The 26,070-nt window shown below is 40.3% G+C and overlaps 3 protein-coding genes across 3 annotated transcripts; 1 reads left to right on the top strand and 2 right to left on the bottom strand.

Moving 5' to 3' along the window:
* Window positions 1-392: 392 nt before the first annotated feature.
* On the bottom strand, window positions 393-9,918 carry tinf2 (TERF1 (TRF1)-interacting nuclear factor 2). The gene is made up of 10 exons (XM_061960996.1): window positions 9,593-9,918; window positions 7,566-7,768; window positions 7,386-7,493; window positions 2,350-2,445; window positions 2,172-2,282; window positions 1,977-2,100; window positions 1,201-1,807; window positions 946-1,001; window positions 796-875; window positions 393-728 (listed from the first exon to the last, which is right to left on the bottom strand). Exons 1-10 carry the CDS (start codon window positions 9,618-9,620, stop codon window positions 603-605), a joined length of 1,539 nt encoding a protein of 512 aa, XP_061816980.1. The 5' UTR covers window positions 9,621-9,918; the 3' UTR covers window positions 393-602.
* A 105-nt stretch (window positions 9,919-10,023) lies between these two features.
* Window positions 10,024-16,971, top strand: cideb (cell death inducing DFFA like effector b). Its single transcript, XM_061960998.1, has 6 exons — window positions 10,024-10,260; window positions 10,761-10,881; window positions 12,116-12,230; window positions 12,340-12,486; window positions 16,022-16,212; window positions 16,295-16,971. Exons 2-6 carry the CDS (start codon window positions 10,856-10,858, stop codon window positions 16,437-16,439), a joined length of 624 nt encoding a protein of 207 aa, XP_061816982.1. The 5' UTR covers window positions 10,024-10,260; window positions 10,761-10,855; the 3' UTR covers window positions 16,440-16,971.
* Window positions 16,972-18,559: 1,588 nt separating this feature from the next.
* On the bottom strand, window positions 18,560-25,706 carry gmpr2 (guanosine monophosphate reductase 2). Its single transcript, XM_061960997.2, has 10 exons — window positions 25,437-25,706; window positions 25,039-25,134; window positions 24,850-24,969; window positions 24,690-24,773; window positions 21,487-21,660; window positions 21,334-21,415; window positions 21,132-21,238; window positions 21,007-21,049; window positions 20,792-20,951; window positions 18,560-19,346 (listed from the first exon to the last, which is right to left on the bottom strand). The coding sequence occupies exons 2-10, from the start codon at window positions 25,123-25,125 to the stop codon at window positions 19,157-19,159; spliced, it is 1,047 nt and encodes a 348-aa protein (XP_061816981.1). The 5' UTR covers window positions 25,126-25,134; window positions 25,437-25,706; the 3' UTR covers window positions 18,560-19,156.
* Window positions 25,707-26,070: the final 364 nt, after the last annotated feature.

The raw sequence follows: 26,070 nt of genomic DNA, 5'->3' as shown, positions 1-26,070 counted from the left end.
ATCAATTGTGAAACAACAGCAGAATATTATCTTGTAACAAAAGTTACTGTAACCTCCTTAACAATCACTTTATGGTAGTGAATACCCAATTAAAGACCTCGATACTTTTATATGGTTAAACATAACAGGCTTGATATAGTCAAAGATTCACTAAACCCCTTAAGACTCATTGAGTTGATCGCTGTGTACACATATCAGCAAGAGGCATACAATTATTTTCATGATGAGTGTAAGACAAGAGTTTGTTGTTTCACAAATGCAAATTGTGTGTGTCTGATCTGCTGTGCAAGGGTCAGTCGGCAAAATATCTGATGTGGAGCACAATTTCAGAAGCGTTACAATTTTCAGTTAATGTGAGATACACAAGAAAGAAATGCACACTGAAATGGAGGAGGAATACATTTGTTTTAATGTTTTGATGCACGTCAATGTGTGGCAAAAGCAACTACGGCGAGTATGGAGCGTTCTATTGAGTTCAAACTGCCGTTTTCAGAATGGGAATACAGGCACTAACTCGTTCAAATGTAAAAGGTAAAAACATACATGTGATAAGTGTTGGTTAAAATTGTACTGCTTTAATAATTTAAAAAAAAGGTCATTTTTTACCGTCTCCGTTTGCTGTGAAAATGCATGGAGAGGTTCCGCTGTGCCATGACCGGTTTCCAGAATTCCCTCAGAGTGGGAACATATGTGCCGTGCTTGGTTTTGCAGTAGCGTTTCGTGAACAACTGGGGGAGATAAAATGTTAAAACAAGAGCAGAAATGCGTATTATGGACATCGTCCGTCTTACCTACCCTCACTTTAAAGTTCTTGGTGGCTTCGTCTTCAGAATCGGCAACGTAGTCGTCAGCATAGTCAGTAGTGCCCAACGTCTCTGCAAAAGAGAAATCCGCTGAATACGCTTATGGAATGACACCATATTGCAATGCTTGTAATTATCTCACCTGTGTTTTGCTGGTGAGATAAGGAGGCGCCTACAAATGCTACAGTGGGATGATTTCTGTTAGGACAATAACAGAATAAAGTAATTAATACGGGATGATTTACAATGGAATGTGGCTAAATCGCTCCGTCAAAACTAATACAAGGACACACAAAGCTGAATAAAACTAGCATTTATTGCATTTAAAATTGAAAACGGGGAACATACAAATCAATATATTTATCAACGCTATACAACATGTGTCAACATTTCTTACTCTTTATTGTCCAAGTTGATAACATCAGCAGGGAGAGAAGTTTGAGGGTGGTGGCCTCTTAAGACTTTCAGCGAGGAAGTTAGTGCTGGTGACGCGTGCTTGTGCCAGTAGATGGACGTCTCTTCTCGACCCACTAATTTGGAGATCGGCAGTTTATGGACGAGAACTCTGAGCTGGCGGTTGTGACAGGAGGAAAGAGCTTGGGATGAGCTGGATGTTTCCACGTCATCGGACACACTCTCTTCTCTGTCAGCCTGCTTGCGTTTCACACCACTGCTTCGTCTCGATGCTCTTCCATCGCCCTCTCCCACGCTGTCCCGTTTGGACTTGGGCACAATTGCTTTAATGGAAGTAAAGCTTGGCCCCTCATTTGGGTCATCTCTGCAGTACTGGTGACCATAAAAGTTCAAAGCTGGCACATCTTTGATAGATATCAGCCCAATGACAGGGGAGGAGGAAATGGCTTTAGCTCGTCTCGTCGGTGTGTCTTCCGGCCCATCCCCAGAAGAATTTATTGGTCTTGCTTGTGGATTTGAAGGCACTTTACCGGAGAGAGGCAACGAGAGGGAAGTCAGTATGGAGTCTCCCATGTTTGGAGGGAGGGATGCTGTTGGAAAACAAAAGACACAGCACAAAGTTGCTTCTTTTTGTAATATTGTGTGCATATACCACCAATGCTCAAATTAACGCCTATAATCAAATACCTGTAACTTCCTTTGGTGGTCTACAATAACCTAACTAGAATTACAGCATTTATGGTAAAGTTATTTGTTTACCTGCAGCCTCCAAGTGGCCAAGACAGGTTTGATGCTGAAGCAAAATCTTTAAGAGTTGCGGCTGAGTAGCTGCTTGGGCACACTCTTCCAAAACAGCGGGGGCTTCACTGAGCCAGGACACAGTCTACGGGCCAGAACAGATAAGTTCATCCACTGTAGTTGTACGCCAGGGGGAAAAAAAAGCTGTCTCTTTACCTGGGCAAGGTTGGGAACAGAGAGCAGTTGATCCAGTCGAATGAGAAACTCCCACAGTAGCTTCTCCAATTCCTGGTCAAATAAGGGACCATAATCCTCAGGGAACTCCTCCTGTCAGGGGAAATATTCAATGTTAATGGATCAAAAAGTGTTGCTTATTTGCAATTAGGCGACTCACCGTAAAGAACTGTTCTTTGGCAACAGGATCGGTCAGCAGTGTGTCAACCAACTCGTGGAAGCTTTCAACCGTTTTTGTAATCTTTAAATCGGTCCTCTAAGGAGACAGACGTCAGAGTTCAACCAAATAATTGGAGCAAGCAATGGCTACTTGGTTGCCTCAAATCTAGCTCATACAGTAACTAACCTTGCACATTTTGGAAAATATTTTGTGTTATTTTTACATGGGACAACACTGAAGAAATGACCATTTGATGCAAAGTAAATTAGTCAATGTACAGCTTGTATTACAGTACTGTGACCACAGAAAATAATGAGACTTTGTGACCAATTTGGACATTTTCACTTAAAGATGTATAGTTCTACCTAAACCTACGAGTATTTTGATATATGAGTTGTCACTCAGCTTTTTGTTATGCTATAAAGCAATCTTATTATGCAAAATTAACAGTTCCTACCTGTTGTTACCTGTTTTTGTGTATTTAGGATCCCCATAAGTTAAATTTGGAGAAAAAAAAAAGTTGTCTGGGGGCCGGTATATCTATTTTTAGGAACACTAATACAAAACCTCACAATAATGTCTGATTGAATGCTCAAAACGTTATGACAGACCGCCTTAAAAACAGAATGTTATTTTTTTTACTGAATGAGACACCCAGAATGTACATGAAAATAAAGAATGTGTGATTTACAATATCAACTATGAACGATAAAACACTGAATATTGACAACATATGAACATCAAACCCCCTCTCGATCGACATATTTTACAATCAAGCGAACGCAACAAAAATGCAACAGATACAGCAAAATATAAACGCAAAGGGTAAAAAAAAAACAAAAAAAAAACACCTACTATCTGATATATCACTAAGCTTTAGAAATTTGTTGTAAAAATCTCCTTCCGCGTCTGTCCCTGACACCCGCATTTCAGGCTGGCCGCTCTGGAAACACTCTGTGGAAACGCTCCCCACCCAAACCGCTTGGTGCCTCGTCTGAGCTGCTGTGACTTAGATTACCATAGTAACTATTACATCATGCAAAATGGTAAATGGGTTATACTTGTATAGCGCTTTTCTACCTTCAAGGTACTCAAAGCGCTTTGACACTATTTCCACCTTCACCCGTTCTCACACACTGATGGCGGGAGCTGCCATGCAAGGCACTAACCACGGCCCATCAGGAGCAAGGGTGACTTGCTCAAGGACACAACAGACGTGACTAGGTTGGTAGAAGCTGGGGATCGAACCAAAAGCGCAGATTCCAACCATTGAAATACTTTGTATAGTTAAAAAATTACAGTAATTTGAAAACATCACAGCACATCATAATGGCAGTTTCAGTTTCGATCTTGTAGATCTAAAAAAAATCGGGGAGAATGTCCGGCGGGCCAGATTGAAAAGCTTAACGGGCCGCATGTGGCCCCTGGGCCTTAATTTGCCCAGGTCTGCCATAAGTCCAGACAATTTGATATCAAACGTTGCCGGCATGGCAGAGAAAATCCTTAAACAATCTTGCCTTCTTCCAAACGAGCTGTTTGGAATTTGAGACTTAAGTGACGTATTTTGCCTTAGTTATGTCAGCACATATCTGCATATGTGGTATTTTTTACCCAAAGAGCTTTGTGCGACGCCGCCATTTTTAATTCAGTTGTCAATAAGTTTCTTCTTTTTCCTCCATCCTCTTGTTGTGGGGCAGACTGGCTTGACATGCACATGCATGCTAAAATCCCCCACTGTTGCCATTTCTAATAAAAAGTAACACGTACGGTACTTCGAACTTATATCTGTCAGTAGACATGATATGGAAGGGCTAAAAACTACAACATGACCGTGACTGCGTGGGTTCCCTCCGGGTACTCCGGCTTCCTCTCACCGCCAAAAACATGCACCTGGGGATAGATTGATTGGCAAGACTAAAATTGGCCCTAGAGCAGTGGTTCTTAACGTTGTTGGAGGTACCGAACCCCAGCAGTTTCATATGCGCATTCACCGAACCCTTCTTTAGTGAAAATTAAAAGTTTTTTTTTTCCAAATTCAAGACAAAGTTATATGTTTTTTTACTGGTGCACAAAATGAACCACAACAAATTACACACCTGCAAATCAGATGGAAAATTAGAGGGAATTTAGGGGTATTATGGATACCCCTAAATTAGGGGTATCCATAATACGCCGATAGGGAGAAGTTTTTATTTACACGATGAATCGGGTGTGTCTTGACCTTCGCCGAACCCCTGAGGCTGACTCACCAAACCCCTAGGGTTCGATCGAACCCAGGTTAAGAACCACTGCCCTAGAGTGTGAATGTGAGTGTGAATGTTGTCTGTCTATCTGTGTTGGCCCTGTGATGAGGTGGCGACTTGTCCATGGTGTACCCCGCCTTCCGCCCGAATGCAGCTGAGATAGGCTCCAGCACCCCCCGCGACCCCAAAAAAGAGACAAGCGGATGGATGGATGACTGACAGGGTGGATCCTTCAGCTTCGTTCCCACAGTGTTCGATTAAAAAACTCTTTCATTCCGCAATCCATCCAGCTGTATAATGACTCGCCATACAGCAATAGATGATATCTGTCTATTACCTGACTGCTTCTATGTTAGCTACCTCTCTTTGTTTATAATGTATATTTTCTGCTGGATCTACTCTCTATTTTATGCTGCCCTTTTTTTGTTGTTGCTGCAGCTGTTACATATACTGTAATATTGTACATAGTAATTGGGATTTGTTATATATTGTATATATTAGGGATGTCCCGATCCAGGTTTTTGCACTTCCGATCCGATACCGATATTGTTTTTGCATTTCCGATCCGATACCGACCGATACCGATACTGACCGATACTGGCCTATCCGAGCATGTATTAAAGTTTAAAGTTATTTAGCCTACTTAGTTGTCAGAATCATGTTGAAAAGGGTTTTAGTACTCTTGATAACAACTAGCCAGCTGAATTAGGGGAGTTTGAATAATACACAATAGTTGGTAACAAGAAACTGACCTGTTTATTCAAGGATAAACACAAAATATACAAAATTATACATGACAAACAGAAATGGCATCATTGAACTAGGGCTGGGCGATATGGCCTTTTTTTAATATTGCGATATTTTAAAGCCATATTGCGATACACAATATATATCTCGATATTTTGCCTTAGCCTTGAATGAACACTTGATGCATATAATCACAGCAGTATGATGATTCTATGTGTTTTGATTGATTGATTGAGACTTTTATTAGTAGGTTGCACAGTGAAGTACATATTCCGTACAATTGACCACTAAATGGTAACACCCGAATAAGTTTTTCAACTTGTTTAAGACGGGGTCCACTTAAATTGATTCATGATACAGATATATACTATCAGATATATACTATCATCATAATACAGTCATCACACAAGATAATCACATTGAATTATTTACATTATTTATAATCCAGGGTGTGGAGGGGGGCGCCGGATGTAAGTGTCAAAAAGACAGCCAAAAGAGTTTGATATGAGAATAAATCTAAAGTTAAAATATAGGGTAGAAATGCACCCATTTGCAGGAAATGTAGTCTTGATTTTCAAAATGTTCTTTCAAGGCTTGCATGTCTACATTAAAACATTCTTCTTCATACTGCATTAATATATGCTACTTTTAAACTTTCATGCAGAGAAGGAAATCACAACTAAAAAAATCACTAATTTTTTCATACGGTGTTGATCTGGAAATTTTTGCCATTTTGATGGTGTGGAGTCTGGACGTGTGGCACCGAATGGAGATAAGCGTCTCGACAGACGTCACAATATTTGAACAATGATGACGAAAACTGTTGTCTCTGTCGTGTCCGTGTGTCGAAAATTGTTATGCGCTTATTTTTTTATTTGATTTTGTGCGTGGCATAGATTTGCCGTGCGCAGAGGACGTTTGAGCAGGCGCGCACCTTAGCGGCTGCGCTAGCATCACAGCTGGGAGAGGACGTATACGTATGTGACGTATGACGTGACAGTATGTGACGTATGACGTGACAGTATGTGACGTATGACGTGACAGTATGTGACGTATGACGTGACAGTATGTGACGTGTGTAAGAAGGTGCGCTCGCTGTCTGTGAGAGGGAGACACAGAAAAGAGTGAGAAGAGCCTGTCGTGTAATGCCAGCATCTAAAAGCAACTGCGTGAGAATTGTGGATGTGTTGAAGGTGTGCTGGAAAATGCGGAACGGAAATTACGGAGCAGCAGAAAAGTGGAACGTATTATTTAAATAGGTGCGTTGGAAAACACGGACCGGAGTTTTTTTTAAAACTGGATCTGGATCGGCATTTTCCCATGCCTTGCCGATACGCAATTTTTGGCAAATATCGGCAGCCGATCCGATGCAAATATCGGATCGGGACATCCCTAGTATATATATTATATAAAAATATAATATAATATATCAGTATATATAATATGTAAATATTACTTATGTTACATTTTATATTGCTACTCCGGTACATTTTTAGTCTACTTAATACCTGGATTATGCTTTCCATCCTTTGTAACTGAGCTACTGTGTGGAACAATTTCCTATGCGGATCAATAAAGTTTGTCTAAGTACCGTAAGATTGTAGTACATTCTATTGTATTGATTTTCATACAATATTTCTTATCCAAACGTTTGTTTCTGTTTTTAAAAGGCTAACTTGCCTTTTAAAAACTAAATATGTTAACATGTTGGTGTTTTAGGTGGGCCAAGCACCGATTAAATGGATATCAATTCATTTCTGCGGGCGGCGCTAAATTGGGATATGAGTGTTTTGAGTTACAAGCTCTGTCAACCAAGTGAGCTCCTAAGTTGAGGTACCACTGTATTTACTGGAATCGTCAGCGGGTTAGACAATAACGGCTGTGAGTTATTTTGAGGGAGAGGTACACTGTTATACAAGCTTTACACTGAATACTTTACATTAGATCAAAGTGTGATTTATTCGATGTTGTCCCTATCAAATAATATGAAAAGATATTTGCAGAAATGTGTGAGATGTCTTCCCGGCTACTTCATTAGGTATTTACCAAAGTAGGAGCTGACGATGTTGAAGCGCTAGAAGGAATTCGGATCCTCTTCAGGTGGGTCCTGATGATATTTGCATCAGGTTGTGTCGAGCAAAGCTCCAAGATTAGCTGGAAAGAGAGGAAAGGAGGATGAACTCGGTAGGTCTGACCAACGTGACAGTATTGTTGCACAATACTCACTCGACCTCTAAACCCTAGTGCGAGCTTGCCCTGATGTCTCAAGGTGAGCAGACCTGGCACAGTCTCGCACGCCGACGTCACAAATTCTTCCACGACTCCGTAGCGCTTTACATCCCTCTGCTTCATCACCTTCCAGAGGGCTGCGGACACCAGACGCACAGGCGGAGCCAGGAGCTTCAGGGCAGCAAAGGGGAGACTGACATCTGCCAGGGAGATATTACAAAGCATTAAATAATTTTGTGATTTTTTTTTGGGGGGGGGGGGTAAAAATAAAACGTCTAAAACTTTGCATTTAAACACTGATGGAACCAACATAAAAAGCATTTTACCCTTAAGAAATGTTTTACTTGTTTTGTTGTGAGTGAATATTGGTATTTACAGAGAGAATGGCAGTGTTATGCAACTGGAACTAATGCTAACAAACAATTAGGATCAAAATGAATAACCCCTAGGACTTTTTGAATGTTTCTCAAAATACCGGCAAATGTGTGCAATATCCCTAGAATTATTCATAGAAAAATCAATGACATGTCTTCATTTTGGCACATTTTCAAGATATATTTTTGAAAGATTAGGTGAAAAAAAGCATTGTCAAAATCATTACACCCCATGTCAGTTTGATTTTAAAAATAACTGAGCATTTTATTTGGTTTGAGCTACATGTGAGTAATAATTTACCAATTAATCTTATTTAAGTGACCCCAAGATGCAGACTTTGCATCATTTGACCACTTCATCGAAAGGGACTTGCTTTATAGTTAAAGTTAAAGTACCAATGATCGTCACACACACACTAGGTGTGGCGAAATCATTCTCTGCATTTGACCCATCACCCTTGATCACCCCCTGGGAGGTGAGGGGAGAGTGAGTAGCAGCGGTGGCCGCGCCCGGGAATCCTTTTTGGTGATTTAACCCCCAATTCCAACCCTTGATGCTGAGTGCCAATCAGGGAGGTAATGGGTCCCCTTTTTATAGTCTCTGGTATGACTCGGCCGGGGTTTGAACTCACAACCCACCGACACTAACCACTAGGCCACTGAGTAAGAAGTGATATGCCAAAAAGTGTGCACCTCAAATTGAAGCTGCTCATCTTAATAAGGGATACACTGCCATTTCTGAGAATTTAAAAGTATAACATCTAAAAATCGCAAAACAACTCGCAATTTTTGGCAGAATAATTAGGTCTTAAAATCGTGCTGTCCTATCAAAAACCTATATTTTGGGAAAAAAACTGCCAGACAGATCAGGCAGCAATAATCACTTCCCAAACAGTATTTGGGCCAATGTTGGTGCCTGTTTCCAGAAATTAATGATAGTTTCATTCATCTGCCCCACTATTTTGAATCAGAAAAGCTAAGGTTTTTCTAGTTCTAAGCAAGTAAAAAAAAAAGTGTTAGTTTGGCTTAATGCAGGTGTTGTTCTAGTGGTCACACACAAGCAATGAACACTTTCATGATTGTCAATTCTAGAGCGTGGCGCACGCTGCTGCTCACTGCTCCCCTCACCTCCCAGCGGGTGAACAAGGGGATGGGTCAAATGCAGAGGACAAATTTCACCACACCTAGTGTGTGTGACACAATCATTGGAACTTTAACTTTAAGCTATGAACACTTTGGGTTACCAGTGATTGACTCATTTAATTGAAAATAAATGGGTTTTATTTGATTACTTAAAAGGTGCCTAATAATTGTGACGGTACTGTGCACGGTCAGGTCTGATATTTGTCCACGAGAGGGCGGTACGTTTTCTCTAATAGTCATATCACTTTATGGTTTTCAGATGTACCTTGCTACTGATTTTTACAATAATTGTGTCTGTAAAATGTTTTACGTTAGTTTGTTTAACTTTTATTTTGTTACAAAAGTATTGTTAGTATGTAAATATACTTTGTTGTGAACGATCGATTCGTTAAAAGTGAAACAAAAAATTGTGATATTTGCTACGGGCGTTTTTAAGAGGCTTACTTTTTAATCCTGTAGTATGAGCAAATTGGCGCAATACAAAGAAAACAAAACCAAAATACTCACCAGTATGCTTAGGTTTGGTTGACGCCATTCTAAAAATACAAACACCGTTAGCTTAGCAGCTACCCAAGTTACTTATTGACGAGAAGAAAACCGCGAGGTTGATGGTTGCATGGGGCAACTTCTGCAAGTGAGATGAGTTTGTGAACACAGACGACGCCTAAGGTTGTTACTTTTTGCTGCAATAACGTCACAACACTGCCGCCTCCGCCATCGAGCTACATAGATAAGTTCCGCTTCTCGTTCTGCCGCCTTTACCAGCATTAAAGGTGGATGCTCAAAATTAAGCACGGCAGCTGCCAGTTGGAAGGCGCTTAACAAGTTTGGAGTCATATCCCAAAAGCCCCGCCCACCCGGGAAATACAGCATCTTAAACAAGCGCACCCAAGCGGTCCCGGATATGACGCATATTTACGCCATCGTTGGTCGTAAACAGTGCACTGACATGACATACGGCACCAAACATCTAAACACTCTTGCAATGCGTATCTGCACAATTAGAAATAATTCAACTCACCAATTGCGTTTAAATTCACAAATCGACAACTTTTGTTTTTAATACTGAGAATATAGACACAGAAGAGTTATTAGTTAATAGGCTATGCTTCTTTTGGGACATGCTGAATTTGAACAAGTGTAAACGCGGCCCGGTTATGACAGCAGACTCAGCCGTGAGTTCAGTTAAAACATTTTGAAAGAGTACCTAAAAACACCAGAGTGCTGTTATATAGAAGATTTTGGGCTAGCTTTTTTTTTTTACAGTTGGGGGGAAAAAAGCAGAAAAGCTCATTTAGGTTTTTTGTCCAAATTTCCTAACTCTGACAAAATAAATCAATAAAGATAAAATGCATACTTCTGAGGATGGTAATGTGCAAAAAAAAAAATTATGATCCAAATTGATTGTGATCAGTAATGTAAAATTACACCTGTTTGGTCACATTGTTGTAATCTATCTGTCATTATGATGATTTTCTTTTATTTTTTGCCTTAATTGTTGGCTATGATATACTATGTTTTGGTATTTTGCTTTCAAATGTGTTTCCTTTTTATGCTTTGTTACCATCTGACCGTAGTAAAGTCTCAGTGTTTATTATGTTTAGCTACACAAAGAAATAATAATAACACCTATACACAAAATTGATGGACTTTGCCTTGGCTGTCCCCTTTCTAGATTGTCATCATTTTTGGAGCAAAGTCCAGCAACGCGATAAAAGCCAAGCGTCACTGATATTGCTGGCACACCGAAACACCCAGAGATTGACCAGAATGGACACAACGTCGTCGTTTATAAAGTAAGTGTTAATATTGCCTTTCTCTGAGCTACCTCGCTCATGTTACCAAATAGGGAGCGTCCACACTTGTGGTTCAATTTCCAAAAAGACACTTTGATGTTTTACGCTTTGCGTTCAATAGTGTTTTTTGTCATAGGACCAAAGGTTGTAGAGTGAAGCTCACACGCCTAAAGTCGGGACTAGATTGGACAGCGTTTTGGACATACATTATTACATGATGTAACTCAACTAGCCAGAACTATAAAACCTAAACTACCGTATTTTTCGGACTATAAGTCGCAGTTTTTTTTCATAGTTTGGCCGGGCTCCGATGCGATTTATATATGTTTTTTTCCTTCTTTATTATGCATTTTCGGCAGGTGCGACTTATACTCCGAAAAATACGGTAAACTAAAGCTTCAACAATGTTATTTTTAAAGAGTTGTCACACAGACAAAGGAAAACCCAAATTGCAATGAATTTTCACGTACCGTACATATTTGTTATTTTTTTACATGATTTTTTTGCTGTCATTGTGACATTCTTCTGTGTCTTTGGTTACTGTAGTGTTTACATTTGAGCTCAAGTGAGACGCACTGCAACAGAGTTTACATGCAAGCAAACTGAAACCCATTCCCGAACCAAATGAACCGTGTTAACATAGACAGTGCACCAAACAATGCACCACACATACGTTAGGTCAGGTTTCCCTGCTTGTCAGTGGATTTTTTATTCTAGAATAAAAAAGGGAAACCTGCAAAACAGGCTTGTAGGGATGATATGGCCTCTGTGTTTTTTCCTGACCTAACGTATATTACGCTCTACCCCGGTATTGAGCACTGTATAACGGATAAACCACAGAAACCTCTACTATATATAAGGGGTGCTCAAAAAAACAATCCACATCCGAATCTCGATTCCTATTCATTCCAATTCTAAATGTATTCATAATTTTCAAGAATTGATTGGGGGAAAAAAATAATAATTAAGAATCACTTTTTGGACAGACGTTTTTTCGGCAGTTTCCGCGCTTACTCGCGCACATATACGCCATATGTTAGCAGCCAAAAGGACTATTTGTAACCTGTTATGATAAGGTTCTACCATAATTTTTTTACCAAATGATTTATTGTAAAAATCAATTGGAATCTAGAACTGACACTGAGTCGAATCGTCCCCCCAAGAATCTAAATCAAATCATGAGGTGCCCAAAAATCGCAGGCACACACTTATGATCTGTTTTGTCTGTTTTCAGGTCAGTAACCAAGCGAGTGTGGTCTCCACCGCAGCGACCGTTCAGGGTTTGCAGTCACAACAGGGAGATCAAGAAGGGCATCACGGCCGGGACTCTGGAAGAGCTAAAAGAGAGAGTGAGAAACGTTTGGAAACTACTTTCTAAACCCACAATGTTGTTGCTTATATATCCTGTCATCTTCTGACATGCCCTGTTGTCGTTTTTCTTGGGACGTGTGCTTGCAGGTATGCCAGGCGTTGCTCCTCTCGCTTGTGTCTCTAGTTTGTGAGGACGATGGAACGGAGGTAGACTCCGATGATTTCCTCGTGACTCTGCCAGACAACTACATGATCATGGCCCTGGAGCCTGGACATATATGGCGACCCCAAATGGTAGGATCTTCTTTTTCTTTTAACTAAATAAACATGTATGGCTTACATTGAAGCTTAACTTAAAAGGTCCCATATTCTAGTATATCAACAATTTACAGCAAGATGTCACGATAATGTATTGGAAGGATGTTGTCCATGAATTTAGCCTTGACGCTGGAATTTAGACAATATAAAAATGTTTACAGTAAGCCCTAAATAATGATAATGAGCCGCGTTTGTCCACAGCTGTCTCCAACAAGATGTGTCTTTCCACGTTTTACATACACGCGAGGGCTGCGACAATTAATCGATTAAATTGATTAGAAAAAAGATTTTACGTGTATTCTGTTGCTTCGATTAATCATTTGATAAGTGTTACTAATAAAAATTGATAACAACCGGAATTTTAAATATGTGGACATAGTTTCCGCACAGCCTCTGCAATAGAGCGCACATCAGTGTGTGTGGGTGCCATGATCCATGCAGCGGTGAACGGCGGATGTTTTTTTGGCGTGGCGCAGTGGGAGAGTGGCCGTGCGCAACCCAAGGGTCCCTGGTTCAATCCCCACCTAGTACCAACCTCGTCATGTCCGTTGTGTCCTGAGCAAGACACTTCACCCTTTGCTCCTGATGGGTGCTGGTTAGCGCCTTGCATGGCAGCTCCCTCCATCAGTGTGTGAATGTGCGTGTGAATGGGTAAATGTGGAAGTAGTGTCAAAGCGCTTTGAGTACCTTGAAGGTAGAAAAGCGCTATACAAGTACAACCCATTTATCATTTATTTATTATTTTTGATGCAATTTCTTTAGTTTTTATTTATATTTAAAGTCTCACAGTTTGGCATCAGATTGATATATAGTTTAGTTGAACAATATCTATATCTGCAGACATACATTCCAATGTGTACACATAGTGGCCAAGCCCACTTAAGCGTCAAATCCAGTAAGGTTATCAACAGCTTCCATCTTCTTTTAAACACATTAGTAGTAAGATTCAATTGTGCCGTTATTTTCTCCTTTGTATACAACTTAAAAATTCTCTGCTTCCGCTGACCTACTGGAGGAAGAAGTGGTTTATACCAAGTTGCTCTTACCATTTTTGCAACCAGCACAAGGAGCCTTAAAAATACAATCCTCAGGGAGTGCTCCAAACACAAAGGGTCCAAGTCAATATGTTTGTGGAGAATCTTAGAGAGTTCCACCCTAATTCCCTCCCAAAATGTTTTGAGTTTTGGCCTCCAGCACAAATTAGTTATGGTCCTATCAAATTTTTAAATTAAAAACTGTGTTTTAAAATTTCTCACATTCACCTTCTAACTAAATTCCTTCCATATTTGACTGCTGGTCAGTTTATGACCACTTTCACAAATGTGCCACTGTTCCAGTTCTCCAATCACAACATTCGCTTCCAGTTCCCACACTGCAAAAAGTCAGTGTTCAAAAACAAGAAAAAAAATTACAAAAGTTAGGGGCATTTTACTTGAACTAAGCAAAATTATCTGCCAATAGAACAAGAAAATGTGGCTTGTCAAGACTTTCCAAAACAAATAAAATTAGCTAGCCTCAATGACTGCGATGAGGTGGCGACTTGTCCAGGGTGTACACCGCCTTCCGCCCGATTGTAGCTGAGATAGGCTCCAGCGCCCCCCGTGACCCCAAAGGGAATAAGTGGTAGAAAATGGATGGATGGATAGCCTCAATTAACCCAAAAATACCTTGAAATAAGTATATTCTCACTAATAACAAGTGCACTTCTCTTGGTTGAAAAAACAAACATGAGACCTTTTTTCTCAATATGCTGAAAAGTATTCTTAAATTAAGTAAATGCTAGTGCCATTATCTTGACATAATTATATGCGCTCCAATTTTTTTTAAATTGTAATTTTGAAGAATTTATCTGAATGTGCATGAACTATTTCTGTATAAAATTGTTTGAAATGTCACATGTTAAATGTTTAAATATTAACTGTCAGTTTACTGTACCGTGCCAACTATACTACTATGAGTACGTATGTTCTATTGTTTCATTGAAAATAAAACAGCAAAGTCCATTTGGCTGTCATCTGTTTTAATTATGAGACACAATTGTGTCAAAGTCATGATTTTTTATTTCATGCTTGAAATAAGAAATTATTATTTTGAAAAAGCAGTTTTATACTAGTGAGTGTCGATGACACAGCTTTTCATCAGTTGATATTATGGTTTCAAGCATGTTTTACTCAATATAGGTCATAAAATCTCAGCAACAAGCTGGAATTTCTTACTGAGATCATTTAGGACCAAAACACTTAAAACAAGTAAAACACTAACATAAAATCTGCTTAGTAAGAAGAATTATCTTATCAGACAGAAAATAAGCAAATATCACCCTTATTTGTGGTATTTAATCTTACTTAGATTTCAGTTTTTGCAGTGCACTTTTCCCTCATACCAAGAGCACTCCCTGATGAAATTGACTGCAAATACTTATATCAATATGACACTGTCTTTTCACATTTTCTTTCTTTTGAGACTCTTATGAAAACACATTCCAAGGGAGGCCATTCTTTATGTGACATTAAATAGCTTCTGAGCTGCAAATACCTAAAAAGGTCAACTGAAATTAAACCACGTTTCTCCTGGATTTGATTAAATTATTTTAGAATTCCCCCTTCAAACAGATCATCTATGAGCCTGTAGTCCTTACTAACCCATTCCCGGAACCTAGTATCTCACTGCCCTGGTAAAAAGTCAATAATGTCAAGAGATTTTTGTAGCTTTGGTAGCGACTGATTGACTAATTTGTTTTTCTAATATTACTGACAACATTTTGGGTGCACTTTATCCAGGTATTTTAAATTGTATATTTCGTCCATATCTTTTTTGAGCAAAACGTTAAAGGTTGCAGTGAAAATTCAGGGAATGAACTTTGTTCTATAGTCAACCATGTTGTTTCTTTATTCTGTTTTGTCCATTCCACTGCCCAATAGTAAAGATTCAAGTCTGGTGAACCAAGCCCCCGACAAGCTTTTTCTTACTTGTCAATTGTGTAAATTTAACTCTGGCCTTTTTTGTTGCCAAATAACAGTAATAATAACATGTTCTTAGTTTGTTGCTGGGATCCAAATTGGGAGGGACATAAAGAGATATAACAGTCTTGGGAGAGTATTTATTTGATGGTTTCAATCCTCCCAAAAAAGGAGAGTGTCAATATCTCCCATCTTTTTGCTGATCTTTTTTAATTTGATCAATTAATTTTCCATAATTCGCTTTGTACAGTTAAGAGGTGTCTGAAGAAATAGTGATTGCTAAATATCGAAACCCATTAGGTGACCTTTGTTTCACGCTGGAATCAAATTTGGAACTCTCAAGTTGCTGGCACGGCCTCTCCATCCTCTGAGCCACGCTGTCCCAAAATGCTACAAATTATAAATTTTTCTTACGTTTGGTGCTCAAACGGAATCTTTGGACACATTAGTGTTAGAACATCATTGAGATGTCTCATCTGACTGTTGGTGACCTTTGGTACACATACTCTATGCTATACACACTCTAATAGTCTCTTAAATGGTCACCTCAGGGGGCAATTGTTGCCAGATCTCAAGACAAGATCAAGCCCAAGTCAGGAAAAGACATCGCAAGTGTCACATTTGACCTTTACAAGTTGAACCCACGGGATTTGTTTGGCTCCCTAAGCGTGAAGGCCACCTTTCAAGGTCTGTACTCGGTGAGCGCCGACTTCCAGTGTCTGGGGCCTAAAAAAGTCATTAGGTAGGTGGAGTTTGTGCTCGAACCCCCGCTCAAGTATATTTAAATACTAAAGATGATAAGTGATGGGTTTTTACCGTTGCAGAGAAGCCCTCCGTGTGGCCTCCAGCCTCCTCAATGCCGCAGGACACCTGCTCATCGCCTCCGCCTCCATGATCCGCCGCATCATCGAGGGCGTGGAGCTTTGGCAGCAGCCGCACAAGGCAGAGTACACAACATCCTGGAAGTGACAAGCTATCATTTATTTTAATTATGCAAGCAAAAGATACATTTTTCAGGGCATTTTGTACATTTTTGTGTGTAATGTCAAAACAATGAAATGATTTTGACAGTGATCAAGGATAATGTTATCTTCATGGCACTGCCCCTTCTGTGTGGGTTAAAAAAGCTAATATTTACCCTGTACGTTATCCAACATTGTTTTTCATGTGGGGAAGAAAAAGTCTGAACACTCATGAAAGTGCGTGTTGCCTTCCGGTAAGAGTGGGTCTTTGGTACAGTGCCTGATACATATACTTTAGTATACTATGTGTCTATGGTGATTCTCATTCATCCAGGTCATTGAATCTCAGGGCATTCAATCGGTCGCAACCGGACTGTTGGGTTTGTTCACAAAATCTGTGTTAGTGAGCATTTCCTCTTTGCCAAGAAAATCCATCCCACCTCACCGGTGTGGCATATCAAGATGCTGATTAAACAGCATGATTATTGCACAGGTGTGCCTTAAGCTGCCCACAATAAAAGGACACTTTGAAATCTGAAGTTTTGCTTTATTGGGGATCTGGTGGGGTCAGAAAAGCAGTCAGTATCTGGGGTGACCACCATTTGCCTCACACAGTGCAACACATCTTCTTCGCATAGAGTTGATAAGGTTGTTGATTGTGGAATGTTGGTCCACTCCTCTTTAATGGCTGTGTGAAGTTGCTGGCTATTGGCTGGATCTGGAACATGCTGTCGTATACGCCGATCCACAGTATCCCAAACAAGCTCAATGGGTGACATATTCGGTGAGTATGCTGGCCATGCAAGACCCCGATAAGGACGACGAGCATGCAGATTAGCGTCACAGACTGTTTCTCAGATTTTGTGCAGAAATTATTTTGTTATGCAAACCAATTGTTGCAGCAGCTGGTCTCAGACGATCATGAAGGTGCACCTGCTGGATGTGGAGGTCCTGGGCTGGGGTGGTATCACATGGTCTGCGGTTGTGAGGTTGGTAGGATGTACTGCCAAATTCTCTGAAATGCCTTTGGAGACGGCTTATGGTAGAAAAATGAATATTGAATTCACGGGCAACAGCTATGGTGGACATTCCTGCAGTCAGCATGCCGACTGCAGCTCCCTCAAAACTTAGGACATCTGTGGCATTGTGCTGTGTGATAAAACTTCACATTTCAGAGTAGCTTTTTATTGTGGGCAGACTAAGGCCCACCTGTGCAATAATCATGCTGTTTAATCAGCGTTTTGATATGCCACACCTCTAAGGTGGAATGGAATATTTTGGCAAATAAGAAATGCTTACTAACATAGATTTAGACAGATTTTTGAACAATATTTGAGGGAATAGGTCTTTTGTGTTTATAGAAAAAGTTCTAGATCTTTTAGTTCAACTCGTAAAAAATGGGAAAAAAAACAAGTGTCATTTCTGTCAATAACCTTTTGTTATTGTCAATAATAAATGGAAAATGTTAGAATAAGTGGATTAATTAATTAGATACTATAAAATGTACAAAAAATAAATCTGAACAGGTTGACCTTTTCAAAAGATTACTATTACTGTACTAAATGTTCATAATTTTGTAATTTTGTTGCCTCAACTGGCAAAATGATCTTTGCTACATGTCCATTTTGTCTTCACATGTGTTAGTTCTGTTCTTTTGCAACAGAAAATGAAACTTTATCTTGAAGTTTACTCACCGAAACGTTTGTGGAAACATGTCTGACCATCTGCAAGAGCATGTATGTCCTTTTGCAGCAGACTAATCTGTGACGGAGTCGATGGCATCGCCAAATATCCTCAACATGGAAAACATCTGGAATACAGTGTTACTGCTGGGGTGTCTTTTGACATGTGTGTGCGTTTTGTATGCAATTGAAGACCAGCACCACCTGCACAACATGAAGACCTCAGAGCGAGAGCGACGCACTGCGGTTCCTGCAGATGTACTCAGGACGTAAAGGTAGCCAAAACATGGACTGGAGTCTATCGACCATCGAAATTAGCTATTTCTTGAGATGAGGTATTGATAATATGCTTGCGCAAGCAAAACAGTTCCGGTTGTTTATGTGGAAATGAAATCACATTTCTTTAGTGTGTCTTTATCCAGTGGTCACATTAAGCTCTGGAATCTTAAAAGTGGGTTTTACTGGAGAAAAAACAGAATTACATACAAGTACATGAGGAATGTTGTATTGTTTAAGACAGGCTGTGTATTATACAATTTTTAAAAACATTATTCTACATTGTGGCATTATTTAAAAACACGGGCAACAAAAAATAAAACAAGACAGTAGCACATCCAATTAGTGATGAGGTTAAATTTACAGACATAACTTATTTTTAAAAGCAACATTGACCTGAAAGTAAACCTAGATAAAATAAAGTTTTCACTATCAAAGTTTGGTATAGGTCAAAGTGCAATGTAACATTAACAGTCAAAATCAAAATCACATATATTTTGTAATCGATATCGGCCCCTAAAATACGGCGTGCAACGAATGTAACATCCTAACGTTTTAAACAGCAACAGTTGCATATACCTTTCGGCTTTCTATAAAATATGATAAGAAGGGAAGTGGACTTTAAAAGGTTGGAATGAAAATATACAGTGTACTAGTATATTGCTAACACGGGAAACGGCAGTGCGCCTGGATCAATGCACATACGGTATTATGATGCAGACAAGTAGTGTTGCAGACTCCAGACTCCAAGATGTCAACATGTGTTTCAGGCGTCATTGCCGAAGACAGTGTTGAGCTGCTGGGTGACCCTGATGAAGGTTGTCCTGCGGCTCAGCTCTTTGAGCTTGGATGCCCCCACGTAGGTGCAGGTGGAGCGGACCCCGCCCAGGATGTCCCGCATTGTAACGTCCACCGGACCTTTGTATGGGACTTCCACCGTCTTGCCCTCAGATGCTCTGATGAGAGAAAAAACCCAGAGGAATACATTTACTTGGACCGAATTCCCAAAGATGGAAGAAAAATAGACAGGCAACAACAATATATATGTTGGGTCCTTTTTAGGTCCTAATTGGGGGTATGTACAAATACTAATTTTAGTTATTCTTTGTATAATAACGAGACCCTAGTGATGGTTTATTATCAACAAACGTGAGAAAAGTACACATGTGGTCACAATTGTTGGTACCATTATGTCAGCAAAAACCCGCAAGAATAATTGAAATAATTGAAAACGCAGATGCAGCAGACCTCAGTCAGATGGTGAGTAAATAGAATTGTATTTAGTATAAACAGAAAACGCTCACAAAAGGAGTGGAGAAAAGAACGAGAAGGCGAGTGCGGCTAAAAAGGGCACAAGTCACAAAATGTATTTTGGAAAACAAACACCCAAACCATGAGACTGTAAGCATAGCAATGATCCAGACAGCACCGGGTACAGGTGTGTTGGTTGCCAAACAAGGACAGGTGTGGAAGCCAGTACTCAGTGGGCAGACAAGGGAAGTGAAACTACAAAAATAAGAGTACTGGACAGGAACTAAAAGACCAAACAAGTGGGGTTAAAAGAACACAAATCACAAGGGTGTGACAGTCACACTCTTGTGACAGTTTATATTCACATTTAAAACTCTTTCTTGTGGTCTACATAACATATAATGGTGGTGCTTTGGTAAATTTTTTGTATAAATTTTCTTTTACAGACCATCTTCAAGACGCTTCTGTCTCTTCAGGATGCGCCGTGTCGCGGTCAGTCAGGCTCTCCTTTAGGCCTTTACTGTGTGTCTTCCCCGTCAGCAACGTTTTAGCGCTACTGACGGATATAAATTAGAACTACATGCTTTTTTTTGTTAGAAATGACATGCATGTGCATGTCTGACCCAGAACAAGAGAACAGAGAAAATTAGAAACTTATTGCCTACAACTTTGGACCACAATTGAATAAAAGTAATGGACTCGCACAAAGCTAATTGACTGAACGTCTACCATATATGGAGATAACCGCTGACCTAAGTAAGGCAAACTACATCTCAATCGCCTCAAATTCCAAACAGCTTGTTTGGAGAAAGTTTGGGACAAGGCAAGATTGTTTTATAAATATCTCCATGGTTTGATTGATAGACTTACAAGGATCTCAAATACACAAAAACAGGTACCAAGAGGTAAGAAACGGGTTTGCATAATAGGACACCTATAGAGTTGGGACCTTTTAAAACGACAATACCTTCATGCAAGGGTCAACAGAAACTGAGTTACCTTCTTTGCAAAGCAGAGTTAATGATACAATTAGGTGAGGTACCGCATGAAGTGTCAAGCAAATTCATTTAAGCACAGGTGAAAGTTTAGAGAAATGCAGATTGTTAATATTATTTTAATATATAATGTCATATTTAGCTAATGAACAAACCTGTACTCAGCAAGGCCGCCCGCATGCTTCTTCATGGCTATTTCTGAGCTCATGCCGTAGAACATCTTGTACTTTTTGCCATTTTTCTCGATGGTTTCGCCGCCGCTCTCCGAGTGGCCGGCCAGCATGCCACCCAGCATCACAAAATCGGCTCCTGCACCTGTGAAACACCACATTGGTAAGAAAATCTTTCCATCGAACACATCAAAACTCACCAAAAGCCTTAGATACATCTCCTGGGCAAGTGCATCCTCCATCCTGTGTGAATGAAATGGTTGATGTGATGAATAAGTGATTATTCATTTGTATTCATCTTTATTCACAAATAAATAAAGCTCACAGAGATGATGTGGCCACTCAGTCCATGGGCTGCATCCGCGCACTCAATTACTGCGCTAAGTTGAGGGTACCCCACCCCTGTCTTCTTGCGGGTAGTGCACACAGAGCCTGAAGAAGATGCAAATGTGTCAAATGAGTATGTATGTATCAGGAGTTATGCCACATAGGATGAGAATGAGACAAGTGCGTGATGCTGTAGTCACCTGGTCCGATGCCCACTTTGATGATGTCGGCGCCAGCCAGGATCAGCTCCTCGACCATCTCTCCTGTCACCACATTTCCTGCCTGACATCCAAAAGTAAAGCAAAGACAGTAATACAGTAGCAACAAAATCTCACGGTAAAACTTCTGCTCACCATTATTGTGTGCGAGGGGAACTTTCCCCGGACTTCTTTGACAAAGTGGACAAAATGCTCAGAATAACCGTTGGCCACGTCGACACAGATGTAGCGCAGCTGCGGCACGGCTGCTAAAATGGCAGCCATCTTTCCAAAGTCGGCCTCACCGGTGCCTGTGCTGACTGCAACATTCTGGGGGAAATGGCGAGGCATAATTTCAATTCTGAATTTTATAAAAGTTAGGCCATGTCCACACAAACACAGATACTTAATAAACGCATACTTATCTCTGCGTTTAGGCCTCTTGTCCACACGCAAACGCATACATTTGTCTTTAAAAAACACAGAATTTTACAAACGCTGGCCAAAGTGTAGAGTTCCAAAACTCTCCGCTTAGCATATGCATGTATACGGCACAAACGGAGACTTGTGATGACGTCACGGTTGTGCGCTGTCATTTCCAAGCTCAACAACACTGCCTTGCTGGCTTTAAAGACACTAAAAGAGGACTTAATGTATGTTTGGACCTAAAAACATGCTGCTCTTTTCAGTCAACATTAATAAAAAAGACATCAAAATGGGCGTTGTAACTGGCGCAAATGACAGTCAGCTGTTTTGGATATGATCGCTGTCAAACCTCCACCTGATGGGACAACTTTGACAAGCAAGACTTGTTGCTCTGTGTCATAAAAAAGGTGCAACATTATCTTATATTTTTAGTCCTTATTTAATGACAAATCATGAAGTTAACTTAAGTGTCTTGCTTCCATTCTTGTAGATGGAACCGGGCGCGACCGTGCTCGCGCGCAAAAAGCGACTAAGCAACTTAAAAAAACAATGTTGCGTCCTCCTTGTAGTGTGTACTGATGTTAAAGACAATATACACTTCATTACGGCGCGACACAGGAAGTCCTTCATGCAGAGAGCCATCAGACTGTATAATGCATATGTTACTTTTTGACTGTACTTAAATGTATAATAGACTGTATTTATATTATTCACATGTGAATAATGCTGTATAATAGGCTATATTATTCACATGTGAACAATGCTGTATAATAGACTGTATGTATATTATTCACATGTGAATAATGCTGTGTAATAGACTATTTATATTATTCACATGTAAAAAATACCTAAGTGTTTATTGTGAGCGAACTATGGTGCTGAATTTCCCCAAGGGATCAATAAAGTACTTTCTATTCTATTCTATTACACATGTACCATATCACTATATCGATGATTAAATGCTTTATAATTCCCTTAAAAATGCAAAGTGGTTTCCTTGGCTCGTTAGTGCGTGCTGAATTTAGAAATAATGTACACTTTACATGTAATACATCCCCATGTTGCTGAACATGTTTTAATTCTATGAGTGTTGGGTTTCAGCAGCACAGGCGTGCATTCGCTCTTCAATAATGTTCCCAGGGCTCTGTGTACGTGCAGGCTGGTTTTAAAGACAATGTACATGTCATTGTACGTCTAAAGTCCATCAAAATAAACACAATAGGAGGTGTAATGCCACCAAGTCAGCTAATGCTGCTTTTTTCAGGCTTCTGATTGGACAAAATGTGCATGACAGCAAGTGTATGCGTTTGTGTGTAGACATAGACAGTTTTGAAACTACACTTGTGTGGATGGAGATTGTTTTATCCCCAAATATGTGTTTTTGAAACTCTCCGTGTTTGTGTGGACATGACCTTTAGTCATGCTTGCCAACCTTGAGACCTCTAAATTCGGGAGATGGGGGGGAGGGTGTTGTGGTGCATGCAGCATACCCCTTCCCCTTCGAGCTGTCCTGGATGAAATTAAATTATTTTTTCCAATCATTTTGGAACTTGCAAGCATATTACTTCTTCTTACTCGTCGTTGCCATGTCTCTTCTTCGTTATTCTGCTTCGTCTCTTTTTTGTTGTGTGTGCAGTTGTGCACTGAGCTCCAAAAGCCGTAGATGTTATTGTAGCGTCCCGGAAGAGCTAGTGCTGTAAGGGGTTCTGGGTATTTGTTCTGTTGTGTTACGGTGCGGATGTTCTCCCGAAATGTGTTTGTCATTCTTGTTTGGTGTGGGTTGACAGTGTGGCGCATATTAGTAACAGTGTTAAAGTTGTTTATACGGCCATCGTCAGTGTGACATGTATGGCTGTTGACCAATTATGCTTGCATTCACTTGTGTGTGTGTGTGTGTGTGAAATTAATGTTATCATTAAACAAGTTAAAAGATCATACAACGTGTCAGCATTTCTTGACATCTTCGAGTAAAGAGCATTGTTAAACCCGTCCAACGCTACATTATTATGTGACTGGGCATGCACGCTGTTTATATCAGTGGTTCTTAACCTTGTTGGAGGTACCGGACCCCACCAGTTTCATGTGCGCATTCACCGAACCCTTCTTTAGTGAAAAAAATGTTCAAATTCAAGACAAAGTTATATGTTTTTGGTAACACTTTAGTATGGGGAACATATTCTAAGTTACAAAAACTTAACTTAGAGTTATTTGGACACTAGGGGAACATATTCTAAGTAATAAAGACTTAATTTAGAGTTATTTGGCTAGGGTTAGGGTTAGAGGGTTAGGGTTATAATAAGGCCATGCCGAACAAGGCATTAATAAGTACTTAATAATGACTAGTTAAGAGCCAATATGTTACTAATTTGCATGTTAATAAGCAACTAATTAATGGTGACTATCTTCCCCATACTAAAGTGTTACCATGTTTTTTTTACTGGTGCACAAAATGAACCGTGCATGAACATCACCTTGTTTAAACAACAAAACCAACACAGTGCATAAACTCACAACAAATTACACACCTGCAAATCAGTCTGACTTCTGCTGTTGCCGTATCCGTAATACGCTGATCGAGAGAAGTTAGTAATTACACGATGAGTCGGGTGTGTTTTGACCTCCGCCGAACCCCTGAGGCCGATTCACCGAACCCCTAGGGTTCAATCGAACCCAGGTTAAGAACCACTGGTTTATATGGAGAAAAAGCGGACGCCTGGACAGCAGGCGGCTGTTAAGGGGTGAAGGTTTCAGGTGAGAGAGGACGCTAAAGGCAGTGCCTTTAAGGCACTCCCCCAATATTGTTGTCCAGGTGGAAATCGGGAGAATGGTTGCCCCGGGAGATTTTCGGGAGGGGCACTGAAATTTGGAAGTCTCCCGGGAAAATCGGGAGGGTTGGCAAGCATGCCTTTAGTGTTGACATAGGAAGTACCTACCTCAAGGCATTCCGGATGCTTGGCTGCAAACTCCTGCCAGTCATCCACTGAGTAATGCTTATGAACTGCAGTGAAGAGGGTGAACTAACAGGTGAAAACAGGTTAAACGCCATGGTGTACAGCAAAGTCTGAGATGATAAAGTTGTAATGCATTGCTTACTTGGTTTAAGGCGAGGGCCATTTCGAAGGTGCCCACTGTGTCCATGTTAGCGGCAATGATTGGGATACCTCTGTATGTGCCCTTGGAATTCCTAAAGGTGAAGCTCCTCATCAGGTCGACCTGAGACAAGCACACTGTGTTTACCAATGCTCTTCAAGGTTCATAACAATAACACTAATAAGGTACTACCTCACTCCTTGATTTGAGGGTGCTCCGCTTAGGACGTAGGAGCACATCCTTGAAGTCCAACTTGATGTCATTGTCAATGTGAGGCATTTTTGCAAACTGTAAGACAGATCACACTTTAACATGTCACACAATGTGCACACTTAGCAGTTATGACCCCCCTCCACCCCCACCTTCCAGCATTTCACAGCTAAATGAGAGCAGGTATCCTAACGACTGATTAACAGGAATAAAGGACGTCTACATAGTGTTTGGCTAGCTAGTGCTATTAAACATTCCGTTATTAAAATGCTAACCACGTGTAACGACACAACGTAACCCAGCTGTCAACATTTTAGCTGACACAATTTAGAGCCTCTGGCGAGAAACGTGCTTTAATAAATCAACACAAAGCCTCTTACCTGTTTTATTCAGGAATGAAAATGAATAACCTTCAACGAGTTTGTAGCGGAGTTACATATACTTCATGTGCCGGTTCACACGCAGGAAGCAGCAGTAAGGGGTGGACACTCCCGCGTTGTAGTTTTATTCAACACTTTACGCGCACAAACGGTCGGCATATAAAACTACAAACAAATGAATCGCTTTACGGCAAGTCGAACTGCTGTCGTAAATACAACTGAACGGAATAATTTCGCTTGTTCGTGCGGACTCGTGTAACAATATTCGCCACATTCCAAAAAAAAAAAAATTGGTTATGTTATTTAAAGGAGATGGGTTTGTAATATCGAATGGTATAGATGTACTTAGGTGAAATGGAGCCATCGACATCATATCCCGGAAGTTGTGGGCGTAGCCACACAGGAAATGTGTTTGACAGGTATCTAGTTTGGCTTCCGTCAGTTTTGCAGAAATGCTTAAAAAACGATTAAAATGCGTTCATGAGTCCACAGACATCCACTGTTCCCAAACGTGATTTTAAATGACTACAAGCAAGCATGGACCCCGACTTAAACAATTTGAAAAACTTATTCGGGTGTTACCATTTAGTGGTCAATTGTACGCATACTTGCCAACCCTCCCGAATTTTCCGGG

Source organism: Nerophis lumbriciformis, linkage group LG05, assembly GCF_033978685.3.
Source record: "Nerophis lumbriciformis linkage group LG05, RoL_Nlum_v2.1, whole genome shotgun sequence".
NCBI lineage: Eukaryota > Metazoa > Chordata > Actinopteri > Syngnathiformes > Syngnathidae > Nerophis > Nerophis lumbriciformis.
Note: the sequence above shows the minus strand (reverse complement) of the source record. Positions and strands in the feature narration are given on the sequence as shown.